This window comes from Emiliania huxleyi (assembly GCF_000372725.1).
Source record: "Emiliania huxleyi CCMP1516 chromosome Unknown EMIHUscaffold_145, whole genome shotgun sequence".
NCBI lineage: Eukaryota > Haptophyta > Isochrysidales > Noelaerhabdaceae > Emiliania > Emiliania huxleyi.
In genome coordinates, this window is record NW_005201144.1 from 156,298 (window position 1) to 180,887 (window position 24,590).

Consider the following 24,590-nt stretch of genomic DNA (forward strand, 5'->3'; position numbering starts at 1 on the left):
CGCAAGTTTCTCGTCGAAGTAGTGGCCGCCGGCATCACTAGTGCAGTCCGTGCCAGCGTGGATGTGCATGCCGCACGAGTTTGCGGCCTCTCCCGCCCCGCTGTTGCAACGCGAGTCGACGCCCGTGAGCGAGTACGAAAATTCTTGCGCGTCCGGCAGGTTGCACTTGAACGAAACATCGCCGCCCACCTGAGCGAGTCAGGAGTGCGCTCGTTAGTACCTGGGGGCCGCACAATTGCTTGTCAGTCGCGTGCCATGCACCTGCAAGTCGCCCTCGTAGTTGAAGTACGTTGTGAACCCAGAAGCTGTGATTTCACCGGCCGATCTTGCCGTCAAGGGTGCATAAAACTTTGAGAGCGTTGCGACAGCGGGAGCCAACAACGGAGCGGAGTCGCAGCTGCCACTGTCAAGAAAGCCAAAGAATTGGCAAATCCATTCCGCGCTCTTCTCCGCCGGGACGGAAAGCGCCGACGAGCGGCATACGCACACAAGGAGAATTGCACGCAGCATGGGGTGCTTCGGGCGCTTGCTTGCGGCTTGGGGGTGCGACGATTAACAAGGCAGTCCGGTGCCCGAACACGAATACAAAACTCGAGAATTTAACAAACAAGGCGCAAATTTTACGACAAAACTCCCTCGCACAACGCAGGGCACGGGACAATCGGAATTCTCCACCCTTGTCCCGCCACAAGGACCCCATCCCAGGAATTGCGACTCGCCGCTTTCCTCCCGCTGTGATCCTGTGTGTGGTGAGCTCTGTGTCTTGTTTTCCCAACAACATACGTACACACCCTTGTCCCGCGCGACCGCCGTTCTGGCAAGAGAGCGACCCGCTCTCTGTGCGTGTGGCGGAGCAAGGGGCAAGCCGAGCCGAGCCTGGGTTGCGGCGGCGTGATGAGAGAGCACTCAGAACTCTCTTGCGGTCTCGAGGTCTCGAGGTTGGTTCCGAAAAGAATTTGTACGACATGTTTTCTTTCTTTTTCTACTCGGAGCCAGTGATACGAGAATACGCACATGTTACGAGAATACGCCCCGCCCCCAGCCCCCACGGAATACCTGTAGGCTGATGGCTGTACTACTCGACGATAATACAAGAATACGCAGCTTGGAAGTTGCAGACGCCTATAAAGAAGACATAGTGTTTTTTGGTGTTACGGTGCCTACAAGAAATATCCGAGATCGCATGGAGCTGATCACAGGGTTTACGGCGGTCATTGTCCCCTACCAGCGGGCACAGGTGGGCCGCGGACACCCGTGAATGACCTTAAGGTAAGCTAAAAGACGTACAACGAAACTCCCTGCACGACACTGGAATTCTAATTAGCAAAATAGGGTTAGGCAGAAGCGGGGTCGCGCGACATCCGTGCTCAGTTAGAGTAAAGCTCTGTAACACACATAAAACCGGCGGACCCTTACGGGGTGTGGAGGGTGAGTTGAACAGGGGTTGTGCGCCAAGCCCTCCTGCTCGGCTCCAGCGAGTAGACAAGTGTTACCATCAACAGAGGAGAAGGATATGACCTCAGGGCTGATGTGACCAAGCGCTGGTAGCGTGGTTTTAACTCACACCCATGGTCTCACAGTGTGCCGGCAGTCGCCGAGCAGTGTCGCTCACACAAGCCGCAGCACAAGTGACTGAGGGCCAGTGAGGGCGAGCCCATCGCTGTCACAGCTGTGGCAGCCGCACAGTAGGCTGTGTCAGCTGTGCAGAGTGTGTGAGCAGCAGAGGAGCTGCTCTCCAGGCTTCTGTCGCAAAGAGCTGCATGCCACCGAAAGCGCTGTCGAGGTTCGCCGAGCGCGGCGCAGGTTGGGGGAAGCCGCCACCGACGAGCGCGTTGGACTTTTCACTCTGGACAAAAAACGCGGCACAGCGGACGGTGCGGGGCGTGCCGCAAACTTAGCGGCGAGGCGCGGGACCGTCTGTGGCGAAGTGGGTCGCGTCCCCCGATTTTGTTCAACCCAGCATCCACACCCTTTACAGATCACAGATCACATAAAACCGACAACTCTCAACGCTCAAGTTGTCAACGGGCGGACGGCGGGACGGGCAAGGTCGGCGGTTTGCACGCCAAGGAGGGTAGATAGGGCGAGAAGCTGCGCCGTGTGGGGGGAGTTGTGGACTTGTGCGTTGTGGTGTGCCGTGTGGCCGCGCGCGCGTGTGCGCGAGCGCCGCGACCGAGGTCCTTCTTATACACACTCTTACACTTCCAATTGTTTTTTAACTTACACGCAACACACAAATCTCTCTCTCTACACGCAGAGTATGGCCCTCGTATATGATTAACGTACACCGGGCCCGAGATTCAAAGGACCCGGACCGTCCCCCGCGCGAACGGCTCCCCCTCTCCGATTGGCGCAAAAGTTCTGCCGAGCCGCAGCTCGACGCGGACGACCCGCTCGCCCTCTGCGAGCGCTGCCCGGGCCACCGGCTTGGCAAAACAAGCGCAAAAGCAATGGCGGCCAATCCAGCGCCAATCCGGCGCGCCACCGGCGCGAATGCGTCGCCTCTCGAGCTCCTCGTGCGCCGTCGGCAGCACCAGCGCGTCGAGCGCCGCGTACTCGAGCTGCTGCGCCTGCAGAGGCGGGAGGGGAAAGCGACGCGTTGGCGCGCGCCGGGGAGGCATACGCACCGCGCACGGCGAGGGTTACCGCTAGCGGCCTCCTGCCCCAGTTGGAGAGGCAGCAACGCTTGTCCAACGGCGCCCCGAGCACCGTCGCGCAGAGCGCGGACAAACCTACGGGCAGCCGCACCGTTTGCACCGTGCGCTCCTCCCTCGGAAATGGAGGCGCGAGGGGGTGGGGACGCACTTGAGACTGCTCCGGCGCCCCGCAATTTGCGCCACTCGTTGACCAGGTCGACGGACGGGGAGACGGCAGAGGCCGCGCAGCAGCAGCGGAGTGAACCGTGCGCGGAGCGGACCACCCTCAAGTCTGCGGCGAGACCAAACCCAACTTTGAGGAGGCGAGGAGAGGCAAAGAGAGCGCCTGAGAGAGGGGCGGAGCGGGAGTCTCGCAACGGGGGTAGGCCCCTTCTGCACCGAGGGCCGGTAGGGAGCACGGCGACTCACCGAGAGCGGCCTGCAAGTGGGCGGCGCTCCTACGGCGCAGCGCGGTGGGGTGGCACGTGATTCAGGCACTGCCAGAACGCGCGCGGGTGGGGCGCTGCAGCGCACGAGGGCGTGGCGATGAGCGTCGGCAAGTCGAGCAGCCACGCCTCGCCGCGGCAGCCCAGCTGCAGCCACTGCACGCTCAGGCTGCCTCCGCCACAGCTCGAGCCGCCAACCCACTCGGCGTCGATCCCGAGGCGAGCGAGGCCGTGGCCGGCGAGGATGATGGCGAGCATCTTTGCCAACCCCTCCTCGCCGTCCACCACGTGCACCCGCGACGCCGCCAGCCGAAGGGCGGCGGGGGCGGGGGCGGCAGCATCGGCGGCGGGGGCGGGGGCGGCGGCATCGGCGGCGGCGGGCGGCTTCGGCTTGCTCCCTCGAGCGGGCGGCCCGAGAGGCCATACCAAATCTTCTGCCCTCACCGCCTGCGCACGCGCGCGCTCCTATTCAGCGCGCCGTGACCAACGCGTCATGAGGCGGTGGCGCGAGCGCGTGGCGAGGAGCCCCGCTCCTCGGGGGTCGGAGGCTCGCCGAGCTCTTCCGCAACTTCGCGCTCGAGCCCGTGCCTATTTCCCTCAAAGACTGCGCCCCTCCGAGAATGGGCCGCGAGCGGCCGCGGCCACCGGCGGGCGCGCCTCAGAGCGCACTGGACCGCGACCGGCCGTAAGCCACGCTTCGAGAGGCGCTCGGCAGCAGAGCGCAGCAGCGACCTCCACTGCTCGGCCGCTAGCTCCACCTAATGCGCGGCGAGGCGAGAGGCTGGGCGGGGGAGGGAGGGCGGCGAGGAGCGCGCGCGTCGCAAAGGGCGCCTCCCACAGCGCCCCCTCCTCCTCCTCGCCCTCCTCGCCGCTGCCCTCGCCGCTGCCCTCGCCGCCCTCACCGCCGCCGCCGCCGCCGCCGGCCGCGGCCGCGCCTCCTCCTCCCCCCCCGGCCTCGATCGCCTCCGCTGCTCGGGCAAAAAAGCTGTCCAGTTGGTCGGCGAGTCCCTCGCGCACGAGCCAGCCCAGCCGCGCGCGGTGGAGGCCGAGGGCGATGGCGGCAAGGAGAGGCTGCGGTGCGCTCCGCGTCAGGCGGAAGCGCGCCACATATCTCGCCGCGAGCCTCGGGTCGCCCTGCGCAGACAGCGCCTCGACGAGGCGGAGCTGCAGCCGCGGCGAAGGGGCGGCGAGCGAGAGGGCGGCGCCGAGGCCCGAGGAGGAGGAGGCGAGACGGTCGACGAGGGCGTCTGCGTCGACCAGGGCCTCGAGGTCGAACCTCACCACAAGCAGCGCCGCCTCCGCCTCCTCCCCGCTCGCAATCAGGCTCTGCGTGGCGGCGAGAGCGTCCGACTGGCCGAGGCCGGCTGGACCGGCGAACGCACCCCCGTCGACGGACGCCCACCTCGCAAACGCCGCGCACAGCTTGCGAAAGAGGCGCGGCTGCGCGACTGCCAGCGCGGCGGCGCGTGCGTGGAGAGCCGGAGCAGGCGGCGCCGAGAGCCGCGCCAGGCAGTCCAGCAGCATCCTGCAGCTGGCGGCGGCCTGGCCGCTCTTGCGGGCCAGCATTCCCGCCGCCAGCGCCTCGACGGCGGAGAGGAGCAGGCTGTGGGCGTCCGCCTCATCGGCCAGGGCGGCGGTGAGCGCCTCGCCGACGGCCGGGTGAGACCGGCTAGGCACCGCCTCGAGACTGCGCAGGAGCGCGTCCGCGCTGCTCACGTCGAGCTGCGGCAGCGGCGCCGCCTGCGCGCGGTCGTGCTTCCGCCTCTTGGGCATGGCTGCGAACTCGCACCGGCACTCACGAAAGAAGGGTGGGTCATCACAAACACGGTACCGTCGGGTACTTATTTTAAGAGCAGGTAAACAGCAATAGATCCGGCCCTCAAGCGGCCTAATCGATACCCAGCCCTCACGGAATCGGTCCCTCGTTGTACAGCAATCGATCCTTCACACTGCCCGCGCTGCCAAACTTGCTGAGAATCGGTCCCCCCACCTGTGGCGCGAAGCTGATATGTCTCCCGCGCTCGGCGCGCCGACCGCGCAGCGGCGGCAGACCACCCTCCGGTTCGAGGGGCGCCTGGGGGTGAGCGGGCTGCCTCCGCCAGAGTTTGGCTCGCCCACCTGTGCGGGCCCCCCTGTACCCCCTCCCCCCCCCCGGCCCGGGTGTCTAGCAATTGGTCCCTTTTGGCAAGCGCGAATCGGTCCCCCTGGCTCCAGGAACTGATCCGGCACTACACCCGGATCTATTGCTGTTTACCTGCTCTTAAAATAAGTACCCGACGGTACAGGATCGAGGTGCACGCCGCCGAGGCAGTGTCGTCCCCCCGTGCACCCGCACACCCGGCACTCATCACAACCCAGGGGGGCACTGGAAAGAAGAATTTACTACCGCGCAATCCGAAAGGTGGCAGAGACTCCCTCCCCTGTCTGTTTTCTTTCTTTCTTTCTTTCTGTGGCAGAGACTGCCTGAAGCTGGAGGCAGGTCGCTAGACTGAGATGAGACCGCCAGTGGAGTTGGGAGTCCCCACCGTCGTGCACCGCGCTGCGAGCCTGTCTGTCTTGTCGTGCGTGTCCCTTGTCAGGAGCAGGAGAGGAGGAGAGCCCCACCTGTGCCCCTGTGATCGTCCTTCCAAAATCCTGCTCGTGCAGGTGGGGTCTGGGGACGACCCTGTCCTCTTCCCCCATCCCTCGTTTGGTTGTCTGTTTTCTTTCTTTCTTTCTTCAGGTGGCACGCCCCCGCAGGACCAGGAGATGCCCGCGGGCGAGAATGACAGAAGGTCAAGGTGTGTCCGGACTCCGGCGGCCGCGGCCGAGCGGATATCCGGTGCGTCAAAGAAAGAGAAATACAACTTCTCGAAGTGCTCCCAAACAGACAACCCAAGGGAGGGGTGGGAGCGTCAGGAGCTCTCCTCTGGCATCCTTCTCGAGGCATCCTTCTTTCATCGTCGTTCGTTCGTGCGAGGAGAGGCGAGGTGCTGCACGCACGAGCTCCAGCGCGAGGCCGTGCGCTCTAGTGCTGGTGCGCGTCGTTGCCGTCCCTAGTAGGTCCGGCCGGGAAGCGGCCTGACGATTGGGCCATCGGGCCGCGCTCCGAAGGCGTCGAACGGCGGCGGCTTGTCGTGAGGGGAGTACTCCACCGAGTTGAGCGCGATGATGCGGCCCCACTTGTCGCGCCTGCCAACTCAAGAGGGGGGCGTCAATTGGGAAGGGAGGGGAGAAGGCAACATCGCAGGCCAACGCCCAGCTAGCCTGTAGGAAACGGGCTCGATTGCACACTCTGCCAAAGCTGCCTTGACCGACGCCTCGGGCACGCCCCGCTCTGCGAGGAGGTCGATGCGCTCCTGCACAGTGGCAATATTCTTGAGGAGCACCAGCTCCTCGTCCGCGAAGACAGCCATCGCCGCCGCCTTCTCCTCCGCCGCCTTCTCCTCCGCCGCCGCCTTGGCAGCGGCAGCCTTCTCCGCCTTCGCCTTCGCCTCTGCCTCCTTCTTTGCCTTCTCGGCCTCCGCAGCCGCCGCAGCCGCTTCCGCATCTTCGCCCTCCTCCTCTTTATCCGCGAGCTTCTCTTTTGTGGCTGTGGCTGCCTTCGCGGCGGCTGCCTTTGCCGCCGCCGCCGCCGCCTTGGCGACCGCCTCTGGGTCGTCAGCCATGACAACGGCAGACCGACTGCTGCGTTCCAGAACCGAGACGCCGGCGAGCGGGATGCTGGCGCCACATCGCTTGCCGAGGCGAACCCGTCCCACTGGCGGCGCTGGGAGGAAGGCTGGCAGGCAGATCACGAGTACGGTCAGCATATCTCGTCGCGGAGAGGTCTGGCGGCGGCGGTGCGCGTGAAGTGGCGGTGCGGTTCCGGCCGCGAAGTCACGCTCAGAATTTAAACAAAAGAAGTCTCTCTGGTGTTCATTATAGCTCCGAGTAGAGGGGGCGGTCTGCTGCTAGGGGAAACCCGGAGCGCGGAGCCAACCCTCGGAGACCCGTGTTTACTTTACGGCCCTCTCCCTGCGAACGCGCACCCCCTGGGCTAGGGCTCTCTTGCCCGCAACCCGATGCCAATCATCCGGCCCGCTGGGTGCGCTTCTGAGCTCCCCGGCCCTGGATGTGCGGTTAATGACTGCACTCCAAGTGCTCCAAGTCTCTCTCACAGCACACAGGCTCGACACAGGTGCGAACTGGCGCGTGCTAGTACTATCACCGGCACACCACCGGAGCCGCCTAAGCGACTCCGTTAAGAACGGCAATGCACTTAGCACCGTGCACAATGCCGCTGTCCCCGCACGCTAGCTCGTTCACCGTCTGCCACGCCACGGCGGTGTGGAGGACGACAGACAAGCGCTGCATCTGCAGCCCGTGCCAGTTCTTGGTGGTCCATGTGACCTCATCGAGGTGCTGAGCGTGCGAAAGTTTGTTACTCAGCTGGTCCGCCGCCTGCCGAAGAATTTTGCGGACGCCGTCCCCGAAGCCGCCGAACGTCTCGAAGTCGAGCAAACGCAGGTCGCAATTCTTCTCCCGCGCGAACCGGTAGTCGCCCTTCTCAGAAAACCACAAAGGATTTCACGGGAAGGAACAGGTGTCACTCACACACAGAAAGAAAGAATTTTACAACAAAGCTCCCTCGCACAACACTGGGCACGGGACTGGCTCGCACTGGCACTTACACAGGTACACCACGGGAGCCGCCTAAGCGACTCCTGCGAGAGTGGCGAGGCACTTAGCTCCGTGCACCCGCCCACCCCCGCCACAGGCAAGCTCATTCACAACCTGCTCTGCGATTGCCGTGTGAAGAACGACTGTGGACTGAGATACGCTGCTTCTGCAGCCCCAGCCAATTCTTAGTGGTCCAAGTCACCTCATCGAGGTACTGGGCCCGCGTCAGCTTGTTCTGTAGCACGTCCGCCGCCTTCCGGAGGATCTCGCGGACCCCCTTTCCGAACCCGCCGAACGATTCGAACAGCAGCAGCTGCACGTCAACGCCCTTGTCTTCCCTGGCGTAGCGATAGTCCCCGCCGTAGCCGGCACCAACTTGATTCCCGGATCGGCGTCTCCCCCTCCCCCTATGTGCCGCCACCCCCCTCCAATCCGTAATTCCGTAAAATCGCGCGAAAAGCGCCCAAATCGAGCTGGAGAGCGCCCCCCAGCCGCATGGGAGCGTGCCCCAGCTAGCAGGAGGCACTTGGAGGCGTTAGACGTACTTTTGGAAGGACTTTCGGCGACGTCCGTTCCCTTGGACACGTCGACAAATGGCACCGACGCAGCTCAGCATTGTGCTGGAGCGCCTGCTCAACGAACTCGGAATAGCCAACCTCAGTATGTTCGAGCGAGGCTGTGCTCATGCACGATACAGGCGCGGTGCTCGACGCGGTCCGAAGCATCGCTGCAGCCGCAGAGGCTGGTGCGGCGGCTTATGCCAGCTCGGCCACGAGCAATGTTGTTGTGTGCCGAAGCAGCACTGCTACCGCTGGCGCAATCTCCGTTCAGCACGAGGGCAGCATCTCCCGCACTCTCGTCAGCACAGACGCGCAAACCACGCTAAAGGGCTCGGACATCCATGCAGCCGCGAGTAGTGCGACTGCTGAGATGCTGCTCCCCGGCAGGAGTTGGAAGAGAAGTTGCGGTCACAGACCAAGGAGCTCGCTTCTGAGCAGCGCTCTGCGAACGCTATGAAGAAGGCGCTAGCGCAGCGCAACATGTCCGAGAGTACAGTTGTAGCGCGCGGCCCTCAACCTCTGCTAATGACGTTGTCATCGTCAATTCGGTCGCGTTCTCCGGTGTGTGCTGACCGGCGTTCTGCTCGGTGGCTCCGCGCTTCCGCCATATTGCAGTTGCTGTCGGTGCCACGAGTGCGGATGTCGTTTGGCCGGGGTTGAGACACTTGGCCACGGCTGGCTCGACGACCGTCGCCACGTCTTTCCACTCGATGTTGCTGACCGCCATGTGGTTTGAACGCTTTGCTACCCGGCCGCCGCGGGCACCTCGGCGCCGGCATCATATCCTCCGCGACATCAAGGAGATCCGCCATAAAGCAGCGCCCAGCAAGCCAGGGACAGATGACACAGGCGACTTGAGCGCGTATCACCCAAAACTATTCACTTTTGAGCGCCATATGCGCAGGAGGTGCGTATGTCAACATACGCGCCTGCACGTGTGAGCGCTCATATTGACTAATATTCGCGTCTGCATGTGTGGGAGCGTATGCTGACCGCCAAGCACCCACGCCGACACCGCGAGTACTAGCTAAGATAGGCGCCACAAGCGTGGGCGCTCATCTCAAGATACGCAGCTACACGTGTAGGCGCGAGCCTTACTCAAGATAAGCGCCCAGACACGAAGACGCGTATCTGGGCTACCTGGACGCAGACGCGCATCCTCATGTGTGGGCGCTCATCTTAGTTAATACTCGCGTCCACACTTGCAGGTGCGTATATGGGCTCGGTGCACATGAGCACTTACACGTCAGGGCGCGAGCCTTAGCTAAGATACGCGCCTACACGTCTCGGTGGTCATTTTTGACCCACTTTCTCCTGGAAACCCCGGAAACCTCCCTTGAGCACCAAGTGTGGGTCATATGCAATGCTTTGCGAAGGCCGCCGGCGCCCACGAGAGCACGACCCGCGTACGGGTCGTCATCCTCGCCGGCGCTGATGCTGCACAAAACATAAGCCAAGCGGCACAAAATGTCGGTCTGGAAGCAGTCTGGGCAACGACGGCGGCGCAGGCGCTGAAGCATCTGCAATCGCGAGGTGGCGAGCCGTCGCTCGCGGCGGTCGTGTGCGCTCTCGGCACTGACGACGCCACGAGCGCGTGGCCCGTGCTCCGTTTCTGCAAGAAGGCCCTACCGCGTACGTTTGCAATCGTCCGCAGCCACACAGCGGCAGCTGACCCGCAGCTCCGACTGCAGTGCTTCGACGGCGGCGCCATGATGGTAACAGCAGGCGACGCCGCGGTCGAGACGGCGCTCCGCACGGTGGCGCGAACCGTCCTGAGCGGCGGCGAACACCACTGCCCGGAGTGCGGCCTGTCTGATCTCACTGGTGACGTGCTGCGTGAGCATCTGACCTTCCACCACGCGACGCATCCCAACGGCGCCTCGCCGACGAGCTGTCCGCTGTGCGCCACGCGGCTGCAACGCTGCCCGCTCGCGGTCCACCTGATGCGCGAGTGCCCGGGATGCTCGCCTGCCGGACGCGAGCCGCCGCCGGCGCCGTACGCCGCCTTCGCATGGGTGGTGGCGCGACGGCGCTCCGACGGCGCTTTCCTTCTTGTCAACGAGCCCGCGGCCATTGCGGGCGGACGGTTCCCGACTTGGATGCCCACCGACCCCCCAGCGGACCCCACACCCGCCGTCGCGCCCACTCTCAACAGTCGCGGCGGACCAGAGATCATCCCACGTCCACCCGTGCCAACCCGCCTATCGCGCCCCTCTGCCAGGCCCAACCATTGGCTGCCCGCCCCTCTGCCAGGCCCAACTATTGGCTGCCCGCCGGTCGCGTCGACGCTGGCGAGTCGCTCGAGGACGCGGCAAGGCGCGAGAGCGAGGAGGAGGCGGGCGTGAATGTGCGTCCGACGGGCGTGGTGCGCTTCATGGTCGATGACGACGTGGCGCCGAGCGTGATGCGAGTCGTGCTCACCGCCGAGGCCGACGAGGACGATCCGCTCCCAAAGTCGGTGCCGGACTGGGAGTCGGCGGGGGCGCTCTGGTGCGACCTACCGGGCCTCGCCGCTCTGCGCACGTCCGACTTCCGCAGCCCCGACCCGCTCGAGCTCTTCCCGCGCGTGGCGAGCCGTGCGCTCCCGCCGGCGTCGCTCGACACGCCCGCGTGGCGCGCGCTCGAAGCGCTGCTGCGCCGCCTGACGCGCGGCGACGCTGCCGCTCAGGAGGAGCTTCCGACGGTGTGGGCGGCGATCAAAGCGACCTATCCAGGGTTGGTGTGACCTGAACATCATGCGCCAAGCAAATGCCAAATCATTCGGTTCACATCAGACATGTGACATTAGCTTTACCGCGGTTTTCGGCCCGCCCTTTTCCGCGTCGAAAGAATCGACCGCATACTACCCGTATGCCGTATCGTATCCGCATTTGCGGGAACTTAGGAATTTAACAGGGGGGGGGGGAGTGTGCAGTTTGGGGAGCACATGGCAGCGGAAACTTTGTCTGCGGCCCCGAGCGTTCGCCCGGCCACCGTACAGGTCACGAGACCGCGGCGACGACCTGCGGCTGCGCAAACTGTGCGAGGTCCAGCACTTCGACGCGCGGCTCATCTCGCGCCTTCTGGAGCTCCTCCTCCGTGCAGTACCCCCAGGAGCACAGGTAGAAGCGCACGCCGTCCAGCCGAGCGTGACGGAGGGGTTTCTTTGCGTGCGCGCCAGTCCCGTGCCCAAAGAAAGAAAGAAAGAAAACAGACAACCCAAGGGAGGGATGGGAGGACGGCACGCCGCCACCACACAGGGATTTTAAGGAGAGGTGTGTGGTGCGCTAGCCGTCGCCCAGTGTCGTGCGAATGCCACTTGTAAAATTCTTTGCGAGCGTCGGCCAGCGATCCTCGAAAAGTGCGACCTACGCCCCTACTCGCACAGCCTGCAGCCGGAGTCGGCTGGGACTATCCGGAGAGGCGTGCTGCACCCCTCGGTGCGGAGTTGCTCCAGGCTGGCGCCGATGCGGAGTTCCCCTCCCCTCGAGCGCATCGTCGCCGTCTCGGACGTCCACACCGACCATGCATCCAACTTTGCGTGGTGCGAGGCCCTCGCCGCGAGCCCGTCCTGTTCCAGCTCCGTGCTCCTCCTCGCTGGCGACGTGTCCGAGAAGCTCGCCCGCTTTGAGGAGACGCTAGCGCTGCTGAGCAGCGCGTTCGGCGCCGTCTTCTTCGTGCCGGGCAACCACGACCTGTGGTGCCGCAAGGACGGCTCCGAGGGCGCGGACTCCGTCGCCAAGCTCGAGCGGCTCGAGCGCGTGTGCGAGTCGCTCGGCGTGCTGACGACGCCGCAGCGAGTCTCGGTGGGCGGCTCGCAGGTCGCCGTCGTGCCGCTCCTCTCCTTTTACCACGCCAGCTTTGACACGGAGCCCGACGTGACGCGACTGCGGCTGCCGTCCGCCCGCGCTAGCGTCAGCGACTACAAGGCCACGCGCTGGCCGGAGCCGCTGGAGTGCGGCGGCGAGCCGCTCGCGGAGTGGTTCGACGCGCTCAACGACGGCCGCGCCGGTCGCGCCGCCGCGCAGGCGGCGGGCCGCGCCGGCCTCACGCCGCTCGGCGAGGACTTTGCCGCCGAGGAGGCCGCCGCCGTCGTCTCCTTTTCCCACTTTGTGCCGCGGATCGAGCTCGTGCCGGAGAAGCGGTACCTCGTCTACCCGCCACTGATGCAGGCGGTGGGCTCGCGCCCGCTCGGCCGCCGCGTCGCCGCCCTCAGGCCGGACCTGCACGTGTTCGGGCACACGCACTTCGGGTGGGACGGCCGCGTCGACGGCGTGCGGTACGTGCAGGCGGCGCTGGCGACGCCGCGAGAGCGGGAGCGGCGCCCTCGCTCGCTGGCGGTGGGCGACGACTTTCGGCCAGACGGCCGCCTCGCGCCGCTCTGCGTCTTTGATGCGGCGGTGGGCGGCTTGCCGGCGCCGCGTCGCGCGGCTTGGTCCGAGCACTATTCGCGGGCGCCGCGGGCGCCGTCGGACACGCGCCCCGCGCCTTGGGTTGTCGACCACTGGCTGCGCCGGGCGCCGGCACGCGTGAGCAGCGCGGAGGGAGAGGAGGCCGCCGACGGCGTGGGCGACCGCGGGCCTTGGGGCGGATTGGTGGGGGCCAAGGGGCCGTCGCCGGCAGGGTGAGGGTTGGGTGTTGCCGGTGGTTTTGGCTCGCATACCCTCGACACATGAGGTGCAAGGTGGGTTAGGTGGCCTCGAGCCGTATCGCGAATGATGTTGGTTTCTTTTTTATTGCGCGCGTCTCAAGGACTGAGCCCTGGTCTGACAGCCTGACCCAACAGCAAACCCCGGGGGGCCGGGGACACAGCGGTCAGCGCCTGACAGTGCCCCCGTGCCCCGACAGCCTGACAGCGCTGACAGCACTGCCAGCACTTTCTCTGACAGTGGTCTGACAGCACGTATATCTCTGACAGCCTGACACGTGACAGCAGAGCCTGACAGGCGAGGCGACCCGTCGCTGTCAGGCCCTAACGTGACAGCCTGACAGCTGCCTGACAGCCCGACAGCACACAAGTGGCCTGACAGCCCAGCGCTGACAGCCCGACAGCAGCACAGACCGCACACAGACCCCGTAGAGCCTCTTTCTTGTGCCCCATGTGCCATGAGGGTATAATAGGGGGGGATATGGCTCAGTGTAAAAATAAATTTTCTTGGGCTGCTCTGGCTCGGGCAGGTGGCCGCCATTCTGTTCGGTTTTGGCCTCTTTGTGTACCTCCCAGCTCCGAGGTGTCGCATTCCCGGCTCCGCTGACGATTGATGCAGCTTCCTCCCGTGGTGCCACACCTGCACCAGCGCGGTGCTAAGCCTTGCCGCCACCTCCGCCCTCAGGAACGGTACACAACTCGGCGCGATGGGCAGGAAGTCGGGCATGACGGGGGATGCGGAGAGGCGCAAGCGGCGCAAGGCCGCCGAGGCGGCCGCTGTCTCCGTCGAGCCCACGGGCGCCACCGAGGCGCCGGAGCCGCCCGCCGCGCCCGACAACTCGCCGGAAAGGGAGGTCGAGCCGGCAGTCGAGCCGGCAGCGCCCGATCATCCCTGCCTCCGGCACCCAGACCCCGAGGTGAGGGCCCTCGCGGCGCTGCAGCTGAAGATTGAGGCGGAGCAGTCGGGCACGGAGTCAAAGGAGGAGATCGAGCTCAAGGTGAAGATGGCGTGGCTGGCCCGGCTCGCCGACGACTACTGCGTGCGCGTGGGCGACACTGAGCGGACCAAGGGGCTCTTCGGCGGGAGGCGGCCTTGGTGGCGAGAGGAGGGGTGGCACGAGTGGTACCCCGGCCGCTGGGCGGAAAACCGCCTTCTTTGGGGCGAGTACAACGAAGAGCGAGATGGTGAGACCGAGATGGAGCTCCTCCGGCACCGGCTGGCCCGCTGCCGGAAAAAATCCGGGGTTTAGCTGGCGTATCTCGGGCCCACTTTAGAGCTAGGGCATGATCTTAGGTGTTCTGGATAGCCCACAAGGGTCTTCTGTGGCATGGTAGCGGTGGTTTTGCGCGAGGCGTTCATTCAAAAATCACCATATCCCCCCCTAGGTATAACAAAATCCTTACAATGTGCATGTGACATGTGAGTGTGGTCCATGGAGTCATGGGATGGTCATGGGTCTCTCTCTCTCAACCCTCCCGCCCCACCTCTGCGGACCTCTCTCTAGCACCGGCGGCTGTGCTACTACAAATGAAGCTACCAGCTAGCCTTCTGGGGCCCTACAGTCATATGCCTACGGCGTCTGGGTGGGGCTGGGGGTGGCCGCCGCCGTCTGTGCCGCCGCCCATATTTTGGCCCCTCGAGTCTATCGAGCTCTCCTCGCTGCGACGGTGTATCATTCACTTTATGCCACCGTTGCATATCCGGATATGCAACGGTGGCATAAAGTGAATGATACGGATATGCAACGGTGGCATAAAGTGAATGATACACCGTCGCACTCGCGCAAGCGGCAATGACGACTCTTCTGACGCCCACTCCGATCATTTGCCGCCAAGTCATGTCGTTACTCAGGTCACGCAGTCCCGGCACTTGGAGCACTTGGAGTGCAGTCAGTAACCGCACATCCAGGGCCAGGGGGCTAAGAAGCAGAGAGTCGTGATTTCTTGTTGGTTAATAAAAATGAAGAAGCAGAACCCCGTCTTTGAAGTTCTTTGGGGAGGGTCCGGCGGGGAGGGCGGGGTGGGTCGGGACGGGGTGGGGCTTTGGGGAGGGGTCCTCCGATGTAGCTCTTACGAACATACACAACCCCCTCTCCCTTTTCTCCCAGTAAGCTAAAAGTACATAACCCGGCCGGAGGTGGATGGACTGCTGACAGACAGGGCTTTGTAAAATTCTTATCGGTTGTAGAATTCTACCGGCCATTGATTGTGCCCAGGGCATTGTGAAACTCTTATCTGCGGCTCCCGTGAGATTCCTGTGTTAGCGCCAGTGCGCGCCAGTCCCCTAGCTGCTGTCAGGAGACGGAACACGGAGGAAGGAGCTGTATAGGTCACTAGAGACCCACACCATCGCTACATCACCACAGCCACCAAGTCGGATACAAGTCGATGACAATGTGCGCGGCAGGACAAACCAAACATGAGACGGTTACACAAGGACGGTCAGGCTACGGTCAGGAAGTAGGTTTGAGTTCACACTCTCCAACATTCCCCCATTGGAGCAGAGCTTCTTGGCGCGGTTGGTATTGGCTAAGGGGGCCCCTAACTCCCATATCTGTGGTGTGGAGCGCGAGGCGCGCTCTAAGAGGCAACAGTGGGATGAGGAAGCTGTTGGTGGCGCTTGCTGCTGCACAGCCATGCTGTTCTCTTAAGCAGTCGAGTTCAGGGCAGGCGCCACAATGCGACACCAGTAGGTTTGCTAACGTCATCCGCGGAGTGCAGTGCCGCAACTTTGAGCACAACAAATCAGCGGTTTCCTCACATGCGTGCAAGCTGAGTTGCTGCGAGTCGGCGGCGTGCAGCTCTTGGGTTTGGTCGGACCAAAAGGGGTGCTGGGTGGGACGGGGCGCGTGCTCTGGGATGCAGAGTCGCGATTGGCATGGCGCCTCCCAAGTGCCAGTCGTTCCCCTTCCCGGATGTGGAAACAGGTGGTGTGACCACCCTGAGCAGTTGCCCGGCGCCGGCGAGGGCTGCGTTTCTCCCTTGGGGTGTCAGGCCGGTTTGACTTGCATCGGTGAGCAGTCCTCTATCGACCGTCGTGGCTGCAATGTGCTCGATGGCAAATGTAAGTGCAGTGCTTCGCAGGAGCGCACGGCCAGGGACCAGCCTGCCGCCGTCAGCGACCCACCCACCGAAGAGGAGAGGTTCCAATGCGTCAATTTCAAGACGTGCCTTGGCAGCATCGAACGGCTCAAGGCTCTGCTGGCTGCGGAGAGGGCGAAGAATGCGGCCGCCACGGTGCGAGCTCCAGCAAATGGAGGCCCCACTGTCTACGACACGAAAGGCAGTTAGTCCGTTTCGTGGACGCACATCCTCAAAGGGCCTACTTCGCGCGGCTTAATCGTCTCGCGGTCTCAACGGCAACGCGGTCGAGGTCGCTGGAGTTGGAGTGGCGCATCTGGAAGAGCCATTCCCTGGTGACTTCGACTTGGAAGCAAGCGACGTCGCATTGTCGTGGAAGGCGCGTGTGATGTAGGTGCGGGTTGGGACCTCCATTTGCATCAAATGGGAGTGTCGCTCGACTGCGTATCCCGCACAACCGCGGCGGTCGAATTCGGCACGGAACTTGCTACTTGGAGACGCGGTGCGCCTTCACCGCGTTCCGGGCCGATCCGGGGCCACCTGACAGACGTGTCTCGAGAGAGACCGGGAGGGCTGAGCTTTTCCTCTCTTGGCTTTCAGGACAAGAAACAATACCGATAAAAAATGTAGAGATAAACTATATCAGATACTTTGATCCCCTGCGCGTATCGGCGCAAGTCAAGTCTCTCTCTCCGGGCCGACGACGTCAGCGAACACGACCGGCACCTCTGGCCATGCAGTCTGCATGCTGGCCACGAACTGTCTGATGTCGACGCGCAGCTTCAAGTCCGGCTCGCCACCGCCCAGCCACGCCGTGCCATCGGCCAAACCACGCAGCCGCTCAGAAACAAGCAGCGGCATCGGCGTCGCCATGCCGAGCGGCGTCACTGCGTTGTGCTCAAAGCCAGAAAGCGCCAGGCTCTCCTCTCCCGAGACCATCCGCAAGCTGTACTGCCTCTTCGCGGCGGCGTGCCTCCCCTCGAGGCCGCGAACCACGTCGGTCAGCTTGTGCTTGTCCAGCTTTGGGCCATCGTACTGAAGCACAACGCACACGCGCTTGTACCGGCCCAAGCCCGCCGCCTCCGCCGCGCTCACGCCGGAGAGGCGCGTGTTTTCCATAATCATCGACTTGCAGAGGGCCGCAGTGGAGCAGGCGCCGAGGACGTCCCGTCGCCACTCGAGCTCGTGCTCGTAATAATCTTGCGGCGTGCGGCAAAAGCGCGCGCTTGAGAGACCGAGCTCGCGCGCCACGAGCTCCAGCCGCGCCTGAACCGGCGACGAGTCGTGCGGCGGCGCTGCGGCCGCCGGCGATGGATGCCGATCGACGAGAGCATGACCTGCGCGATCGATGCTCAGTCGAACGCCAGAGGCTTCCGCCGCGATGCTCACAGCGACGCAAGGTTCGCAGAGAGAGATGGCGAGCCTGACGCCTGAGCCGCTGCCGCCCGAGCCGCTGTGGATGGTGAGGGTGACCAGCCTGCCCATCACGACACCTCACTCGAGTCCTTTGGCCTCTTGGCTGGCTTTGTATGGAGACCTCGAGAGAATCGCTCGCCTAGACCCTTGCGCCACTACGTTGGATCTCAACCCGCCAGAAAAACGGTATGGCGGGTGGAGTGCTCTCTACTGCCGCGGCGCCCCTGTCGGTTCGGAGGCGCCCGGCGGCCGCGCGCTTGGTGCCGACGTCGACCGGCTGCTCTCGGTCTCGCGGCGCCGAGGCGTGCCGCTTCGGTCACGTCACGCGCGCTGCGAGGTGTCTTTTGGCATGTGAGCGCTTGGCATAGACGCCAGGAAGCTCGCCTTCCTTGCCTGCGGCCGCGGGCGTGCGGGCGGGCACGCCAGGCTCGGCGAAGCTCGGCGCGGGTCTTCGAGCTCGCCGCCGGCGGCGAGCCAGCATGGCTCGTCGCTCGACGGGAGCCTGCCCAGCATGCTCTCGGCACTCTGTACAGCCTCGCCAAGCTCTCTGGGAAGGTCTACGGGGCCAGAGCGGCCTGTCTCGGGCGAGATGGCGCGCTGAATGCTACCATGACTACGAGCTCTCGATCGGGTCGACGGCGGCGGGCTTGCGCGGCGCGCTGCTCGACGGCAGGCTGCTCTCCAACCTTTCAACAGTGTCTTTTACCTCGCTCCTCTTGCTGCAACCGCCTTCGGGGGCCGGCGCCGGCCGCCTCGCTTCGCCAGCGCTGCCTACGCCTACGACACGCGCATCGGCTCGCCGCCCGCGTCGCCTGCGGCGGGCCCGCGGGGCGCGACGCTCGTCGGGAGCGTGCTCAGCAGGATGTGCAGCGCAGCCTGACTCACTCAGAGCGCCGCTGATGTGGCGTGGGGCCACCGGCGGGGCTGCTGCCGCGCACGCTGCGCTGTGGACTTCACCATCGTGCCCTCGCCGTGTCGCCGACGCCACTTGCCGCTCGCGGATGCCCTGCCCTGCCCTGACACCGCGCAAACAAACACACACACACACAAACAAACACACACATTATTAATAATCGGGTAATAATTATTAATTATTAATCCTCGGGCGGCGGAGCGGCGCGGCGGCGGGCGACGCGGAGCGGGGCGGCGCGACCATCTGTGCTGACCGGGGCCTCTGGCCTTTGATGCGGCACAATGGTCGCGCCGCCCTCGACTCAAGGGGCTGCCTTCCAGCCGTCGCTGCTCAGGCCGGGCGAGGGGGGGAGACCTCCTGTTCCTCGCGGAACGGGAGCAGGCCCCTCCTTGCCCGGTCTGCGATGCAGGGCGATGGTCGTGCCTTCTTCGCTTCGTACTCGAAACCACGACGCCGCAACCGTCGCCGGCGCGCGACACGTTCCCGTAGGCCGGACTGTCCTCGTCGAGAGTGTGTGCCGCCAAGGCGGGACGCACTCAGGGACGGTGCCGACGGGATGCGGCTCGAAGGGTGTGGCTCCGCAGCGCAGAGCGTCTCGCCGAGCCATGCGTGCCCGCCCGCTCGCCCGCGGCCGCAGGCGTGGAAGCCAACCATCCTGGCGTCTATGGCAAGCGCTCACATGCCAAAAGGCACCTCGCAGCGCGCGAGACGTGACCAAAGCGGCGTCTCGGCGCCGCGAGAGCAGCCGGTCGACGTCGGCTTCAAGCGCGCGGCCGCCTGGCGCCTCCGAACCGACAGGGGCCCCGCGGCAGTAGAGAGCACTCCACCGCCATACCGTTTTTATGGCGGGGTTCTGTGCTGTGGGGCCCGAGAATTCTTTTTATGACCGGCTCTTGCTTGGAGTAGTGAGTGCAGTTTCGCCGACCGACCTCCACGACCTCCCACGCGTCAAATCGGCATCTTGTGTCAAGACCTTGCGAAGGCTCCTGTGCCTATGCAGCCACCGAGCCGACGGTCTCTGCTCTCCACGGCCGCCTGGGCGCCTCTGCTGCCGCTGCTGGCGCCGCTGCCCGCGCCGTCCGCCTCGCCGCCGACAGCCATCGCCTCGCCGCCGTCGTCCATCAAGGCGCGACTGGATTCGCAGAACCCGTCCTTCTTGACGAAGCCGCGCACTTCGGGCCTGCAGGCGCCAGCGGAAGCCAAATACCCCGACTGGCTCGTGGGCGAGTGGAGTGTCGAGCAGACTTTCGCCGGCTACGAGATGCCGCTCAAGGACGTGATCCCGCGCGACGCCCTGATGGCCGAGGGCGACGTGCCCGGCTTCAAGAAGCTGTCCATCGCATCCCTCCCGAATGTCGGGAAGGAGGGCGTGCGGTTCACGATGCGGTGGGCGCGCGACGCCGAGGGCTACGTGCGCGAGGACCGGGCCGCCAACCTGAACAGCGCCATCCGAGGGGGGCTAGGGTATGACGCGATCGAGTACATCGAGTACAAGGCGGACCGCGGCAACCCCGGCTTGCTCGGCTCCAACGCAGGCAACCCCAACAGGGTCAAGCTCGTCTTTGCGCCCGGGCTGACGAAGAATGCCGACCGCATCGAGCTCTTTGTGAACGCGCGCGAGACGGAGGCGCCTCGTGAGGACCTGTTTTACACGACCGAGGCGCTGAAGCAGGTCACGTTCTCGCCCCAGAGGTCGATCAACGGCGAGTACTGCCACTTCATCTCCTATCGGCGCGTCTCCCCGACGCAGGTCGACGTGGTCATGATCACCGCTGCGTACTCGGAGCCGCTGCAGCTGGAGCGCTTTTTCCAGAGGGTGGGCGGGAACCAGCCCCTCATTCTCTTCTCGCACGCACAGCGGATGCGTAAAAAGGAGGGGTGATGCCCAACAACCGTAAGCCACATCTGGACGCGGAGAAAGTACAGTGTAAAGAGTCAATGGGACCCCGTGTTGCATGTCACTGTCATCACTGTGCGATTTCGGGGCCCGGGGTTGTGCGTTTACGTAAAGAGTCAAGCGTAGAGGGTCCACAGCGCCCCAAAATTCCACGAGTGTGGGATTTCGCCGCAATCGCTATTCGCTTGACTCTGAAAAGCTCGCATGTACCTCCTGCGAGCGCGGTGATCGCCGCAGACTGGCTCCGACTTGACGGCAGCATGGAGACGTGATGCCTCCATGCTGCCGTCAAGTCGAAATCGACATGCGAGTCGATCTTTGGCCCGCCAGAGGGATATGCGGCGTTTCGGGCGACAAACAGCGTTGCGACCGCGAAGACCGAAGTGGCGGTGGACATGCTCCCATGTTGCCGACGCGGCGCCGGAGTGGCCGGCGCTGCTCGCCGCGACCACGACGGCTACTCTGATACTCCGGGCCGACCCGTCCTACCCGACGGTGGCACTCTTCCACGTCTCGCTCACGCTGAGAAAATTCTGAAACGGCGTGCAGCAGAGTCACCGACGAGTCGGTCCGCGTGACTCCTCGTGTCCCATACCGTTCTCACACATCCATAAACTCACTTTGGCCTCACTGAAGCGATGCCTCAATCCTGAATCCTCAGATTTTAGATTAGGACGCTGCGGACCCTCTACTTTAGTCAAGGCCTGTGGAGTGTGGTGGCGGCGTGGCGTCCGCCCATCCCTCCTCTGTGTCTGTTTTCTTTTTGTCTTTCATGTGCTTCGTCTTGTCGTGCATGACCGGGTCCTCGGCGACGCGCAGCGCGGCCGTGTTCGCGGCCCCCACACCCACAATGACTATCAATCCAGGCTGCGGGTGAAGGGCAAAACCGCGCCGCTGCAGAACGGTTTTTGCAAAACCGCGCCGCAGCGGTACGAAACTGCGCAGATGCAGTCCAGGGGTGGTAAGGACACTATGTGTGTGTGTGTGGCCGTAGACTAGACGGCTGCGCGGTCGTCGGTCTTCAACACACTTGGCGGCGTTGGCGCCGACGGATGCGCCGAGCGGCATCAGGTGGATGTTGAAACAAGTCCTCCCCGAAGTAGATGGTCTGCCCGGAGGGGTAGTTGAGGCGTGGTGGGCAGAGGTCGAAGCGGACCACGATGTTCTGCGCCTTGCACTCCTTGACGCTGACGAGAGGCATGGCGAGTCCGGGCGCGTACAGCGCGTTCACCCACTCGGTGTTCACAACCTTGGTGTCCTGCGGCTTGGTCGGGTCAGCCAGCGCGAAGGCGTACGCGGTGCCGACGCCCTTCGCCTTGAGGTAGTCGTTGTTTGCGCAGCGGATGTAGATGGGCTTCTCGGGCTCGCGCCACCCGTGAGGGAAGAAGTCGGGCGTCGGGAACATGTTCATGCCCGCCTTGGAGTCGACGCCAGCGGCATACGATCCCGGCATGTTCACACCGGCGGTCGTGTCGTACGCGTCGACGACCTTGACATGCCCGACAAGCGCGTGTGCCTGCATCGCGTCCATGCGCGCCACGTACATGGCGAGCATGATGCACGTGTACGAGAGGACGAGCGGGACCGTCTTGGGCACGTCGATGTTATTCACCGCGCGGAACATGTCGCCCGCGACCTTGCGGTAGATCGGCTGGAGCGGGTCCTCCTCGATGGCGTACTCTGCTCCGCTACCTGAGTCAATCGCCGGCCCGGTGGACAGCTCGAGGGGTAGTGCGGTGACGGACTCGACCATCACGCCCATGTTCGAGGGCTCGTCCACGGCGTCGGCCACAGGCGTGCCGATCGAGGCAGGCGAGCCCATGTAGACCGGGATGAGGCACGCGAGCAGGACGAGTAGGATGGAAGCGCCGATGTACGGGCGAGGCAGCGCGGTGACGAACGAGGTGAACTTGACCCACAGCCCGCCGCGCGCCCGTGCCTCCGCCGCATTGCGCGCCGCCGTCTTGGCCTTGAGGATGGCGGGCGTGTCGGTGGGGTTGGAGTCGGGGAAGGTGTCCTCGACCTGGTCGGTGCCGACGCCAGCGACAAAGCCGCCGACGATGCCGTCCGGGTCGAACGTGCGGGTGACAGAGTCGGCCAGCGCCGCCCGCACCTCCTCGTGGTCGGCCGCGGTGGAGTCCGACTTCTTGGCGAAGGGGTCGTGCGGGAGGGTGCGGCCGGGGGACTTGGCGCACACCTTCTTGTACGAGGACTGGGCCATGCGCACCTTCGCCTCGTGGTCGATGCGGTCGGGGAGTTCCTCGAGCACCTTGGCGACAGGGACCCCCTTGCAGATGAGGTCACCGATGCACTTGCCACCGTGCAACCCACCGCAGTGGGGGCACGGCTTGCGCCCAGCGGCTGCGCGGCCGCCGCGGTCCCCGCCGCCCTTGTCGGACTTGATCTGCTGTTGAAGACCGACGACCGCGCAGCCGTCTAGTCTACGGCCACACACACACACATAGTGTCCTTACCACCCCTGGACTGCATCTGCGCAGTTTCGTACCGCTGCGGCGCGGTTTTGCAAAAACCGTTCTGCAGCGGCGCGGTTTTGCCCTTCACCCGCAGCCTGGATTGATAGTCATTGTGGGTGTGGGGGCCGCGGGCCAGGACTTTTGTTTGAACAAAGTTTTGACAGTACATTTCTGTCGGGCCTTGGAACAGCTTGTGAGTGGTCACTGAAGACCTTCACAGTTGGTAGCGGCGGGGCAACGATCCCCGGGACATTACGACAACATGTCGTCGACGGACAAGCTGGTGATTCCGGCCTACAAACAGAGCTCCGAGCGGGAGTTCAACGAGTGGTTCCGCAACCTGCGGACCGCGGCGAAGCAACACAAGTACCTCCTCGACATCATCGAGGTGGGCACCATCCGGCCGGGCGCGGAGCGCGAGGCCGAGGCGGTCGCGCTGCACGTGCGCTACAAGAACATCGGCACTGCGGACGGCCTCATCCCGGCCATCGACAAGTACTTCGGGGACCTGGCGGTGACTCTGTCGCGCCAACTCTACGGTGCGCTGCAGAACGCCGTCAAGGACGACGACACGCTCGCCGAGATGTTGGCGGACGAGGACGCCGACCACTACGACGACATCAAGAAGGGCATCGCGGCGATCAAGTCGCTCATCGAGTCGGAGGACACGAACTCCAAGAACGTGCGCACGAAGGCGCTGCGCGCGGATCTCGAGAAGGCGTACTCCCCCGACGCTCTCAAGGACCTCACGTCCGCGAGCCTCGCCAAGTTCAAGACGGGCATCGAGCAGGCGAACAAGTTGCTCAAGGACTCCCAGTGGCACCTCCCCGACGAGGTGATCGAGGAATACATCCTCGACGCGATCGCCGCCAAGGGGGCCACGCTCGGCGCAAACATGCGCGTGCAGATCGGCATACAGCGCCAACTCGCCGCGCAATCGGGCAAGACGTACGGCCTCAAGGCGTCCACGCTCGCGATGCAGGGCATCCTCGACCAAGACAACGCGGACCGCGCCAACGAGGCCAAGGCGGCTGCGCAGGCGGCGTTCGAGGCGGAGATTGCCTCGCAAGGCGTGCTCAAGGAGAAGCTCGCGGCCGCCGAGTCCCAGGTCGCCGCTCTCCAGGCGCAGATCAAGTCCGACAAGGGCGGCGGGGACCGCGGCGGCCGCGCAGCCGCTGGGCGCAAGCCGTGCCCCCACTGCAATGGGTTGCACAGTGGCAAGTGCATCGGCGACCTCATCTGCAAGGGGGTCCCTGTCGCCAAGGTGCTCGAGGAACTCCCCGACCGCATCGACCACGAGACGAAGGTGCGCATGGCCCAGTCCTCGTACAAGAAGGTGTGCGCCAAGTCCCCCGGCCGCACCCTCCCGCACGACCCCTTCAAGAAGTCGGACTCCACCGCGACCGACCACGAGGAGGTGCGGGCGGCGCTGGCCGACTCTGTCACCCGCACGTTCGACCCGGACGGCATCGTCGGCGGCTTTGTCGCTGGCGTCGGCACCGACCAGGTCGAGGACACCTTCCCCGACTCCAACCCCACCGACACGCCCGCCATCCTCAAGGCCAAGACGGCGGCGCGCAATGCGGCGGAGGCACGGGCGCGCGGCGGGCTGTGGGTCAAGTTCACCTCGTTCGTCACCGCGCTGCCTCGCCCGTACATCGGCGCTTCCATCCTACTCGTCCTGCTCGCGTGCCTCATCCCGGTCTACATGGGCTCGCCTGCCTCGATCGGCACGCCTGTGGCCGACGCCGTGGACGAGCCCTCGAACATGGGCGTGATGGTCGAGTCCGTCACCGCACTACCCCTCGAGCTGTCCACCGGGCCGGCGACTGGCTCAGGTGGCGGAGCAGAGTACGCCATCGAGGAGGACCCGCTCCAGCCGATCTACCGCAAGGTCGC

The 24,590-nt window shown here is 64.5% G+C and overlaps 5 protein-coding genes across 5 annotated transcripts; 2 read left to right on the forward strand and 3 right to left on the reverse strand.

Moving 5' to 3' along the window:
* Positions 1–2,300: 2,300 nt before the first annotated feature.
* EMIHUDRAFT_228272 (hypothetical protein) lies at positions 2,301–3,340 on the reverse strand (the record flags this gene model as incomplete). The annotated part of the gene is made up of 5 exons (XM_005787130.1): positions 2,301–2,570; positions 2,647–2,732; positions 2,806–2,982; positions 3,066–3,094; positions 3,171–3,340. The coding sequence occupies 5 exons, from the start codon at positions 3,338–3,340 to the stop codon at positions 2,301–2,303; spliced, it is 732 nt and encodes a 243-aa protein (XP_005787187.1).
* Positions 3,341–7,291: 3,951 nt separating this feature from the next.
* On the reverse strand, positions 7,292–9,010 carry EMIHUDRAFT_111126 (hypothetical protein; the record flags this gene model as incomplete). Its single annotated transcript, XM_005787131.1, has 3 exons — positions 7,292–7,606; positions 7,926–8,098; positions 8,857–9,010. The coding sequence occupies 3 exons, from the start codon at positions 9,008–9,010 to the stop codon at positions 7,292–7,294; spliced, it is 642 nt and encodes a 213-aa protein (XP_005787188.1).
* Positions 9,011–9,641: 631 nt separating this feature from the next.
* EMIHUDRAFT_111127 (hypothetical protein) lies at positions 9,642–14,160 on the forward strand (the record flags this gene model as incomplete). Its single annotated transcript, XM_005787132.1, has 5 exons — positions 9,642–10,369; positions 10,537–10,998; positions 11,264–11,302; positions 11,720–12,886; positions 13,596–14,160. 5 exons carry the CDS (start codon positions 9,642–9,644, stop codon positions 14,158–14,160), a joined length of 2,961 nt encoding a protein of 986 aa, XP_005787189.1.
* A 2,584-nt stretch (positions 14,161–16,744) lies between these two features.
* EMIHUDRAFT_56719 (hypothetical protein) lies at positions 16,745–17,302 on the reverse strand (the record flags this gene model as incomplete). Its single annotated transcript, XM_005787133.1, has 1 exon — positions 16,745–17,302. A coding segment is annotated over one exon (558 nt), but the record flags the coding sequence as incomplete, so codon positions are not given.
* A 2,012-nt stretch (positions 17,303–19,314) lies between these two features.
* EMIHUDRAFT_111129 (hypothetical protein) lies at positions 19,315–20,202 on the forward strand (the record flags this gene model as incomplete). Its single annotated transcript, XM_005787134.1, has 1 exon — positions 19,315–20,202. The coding sequence occupies one exon, from the start codon at positions 19,315–19,317 to the stop codon at positions 20,200–20,202; it is 888 nt and encodes a 295-aa protein (XP_005787191.1).
* Between the last annotated feature and the right edge of the window lie 4,388 nt (positions 20,203–24,590).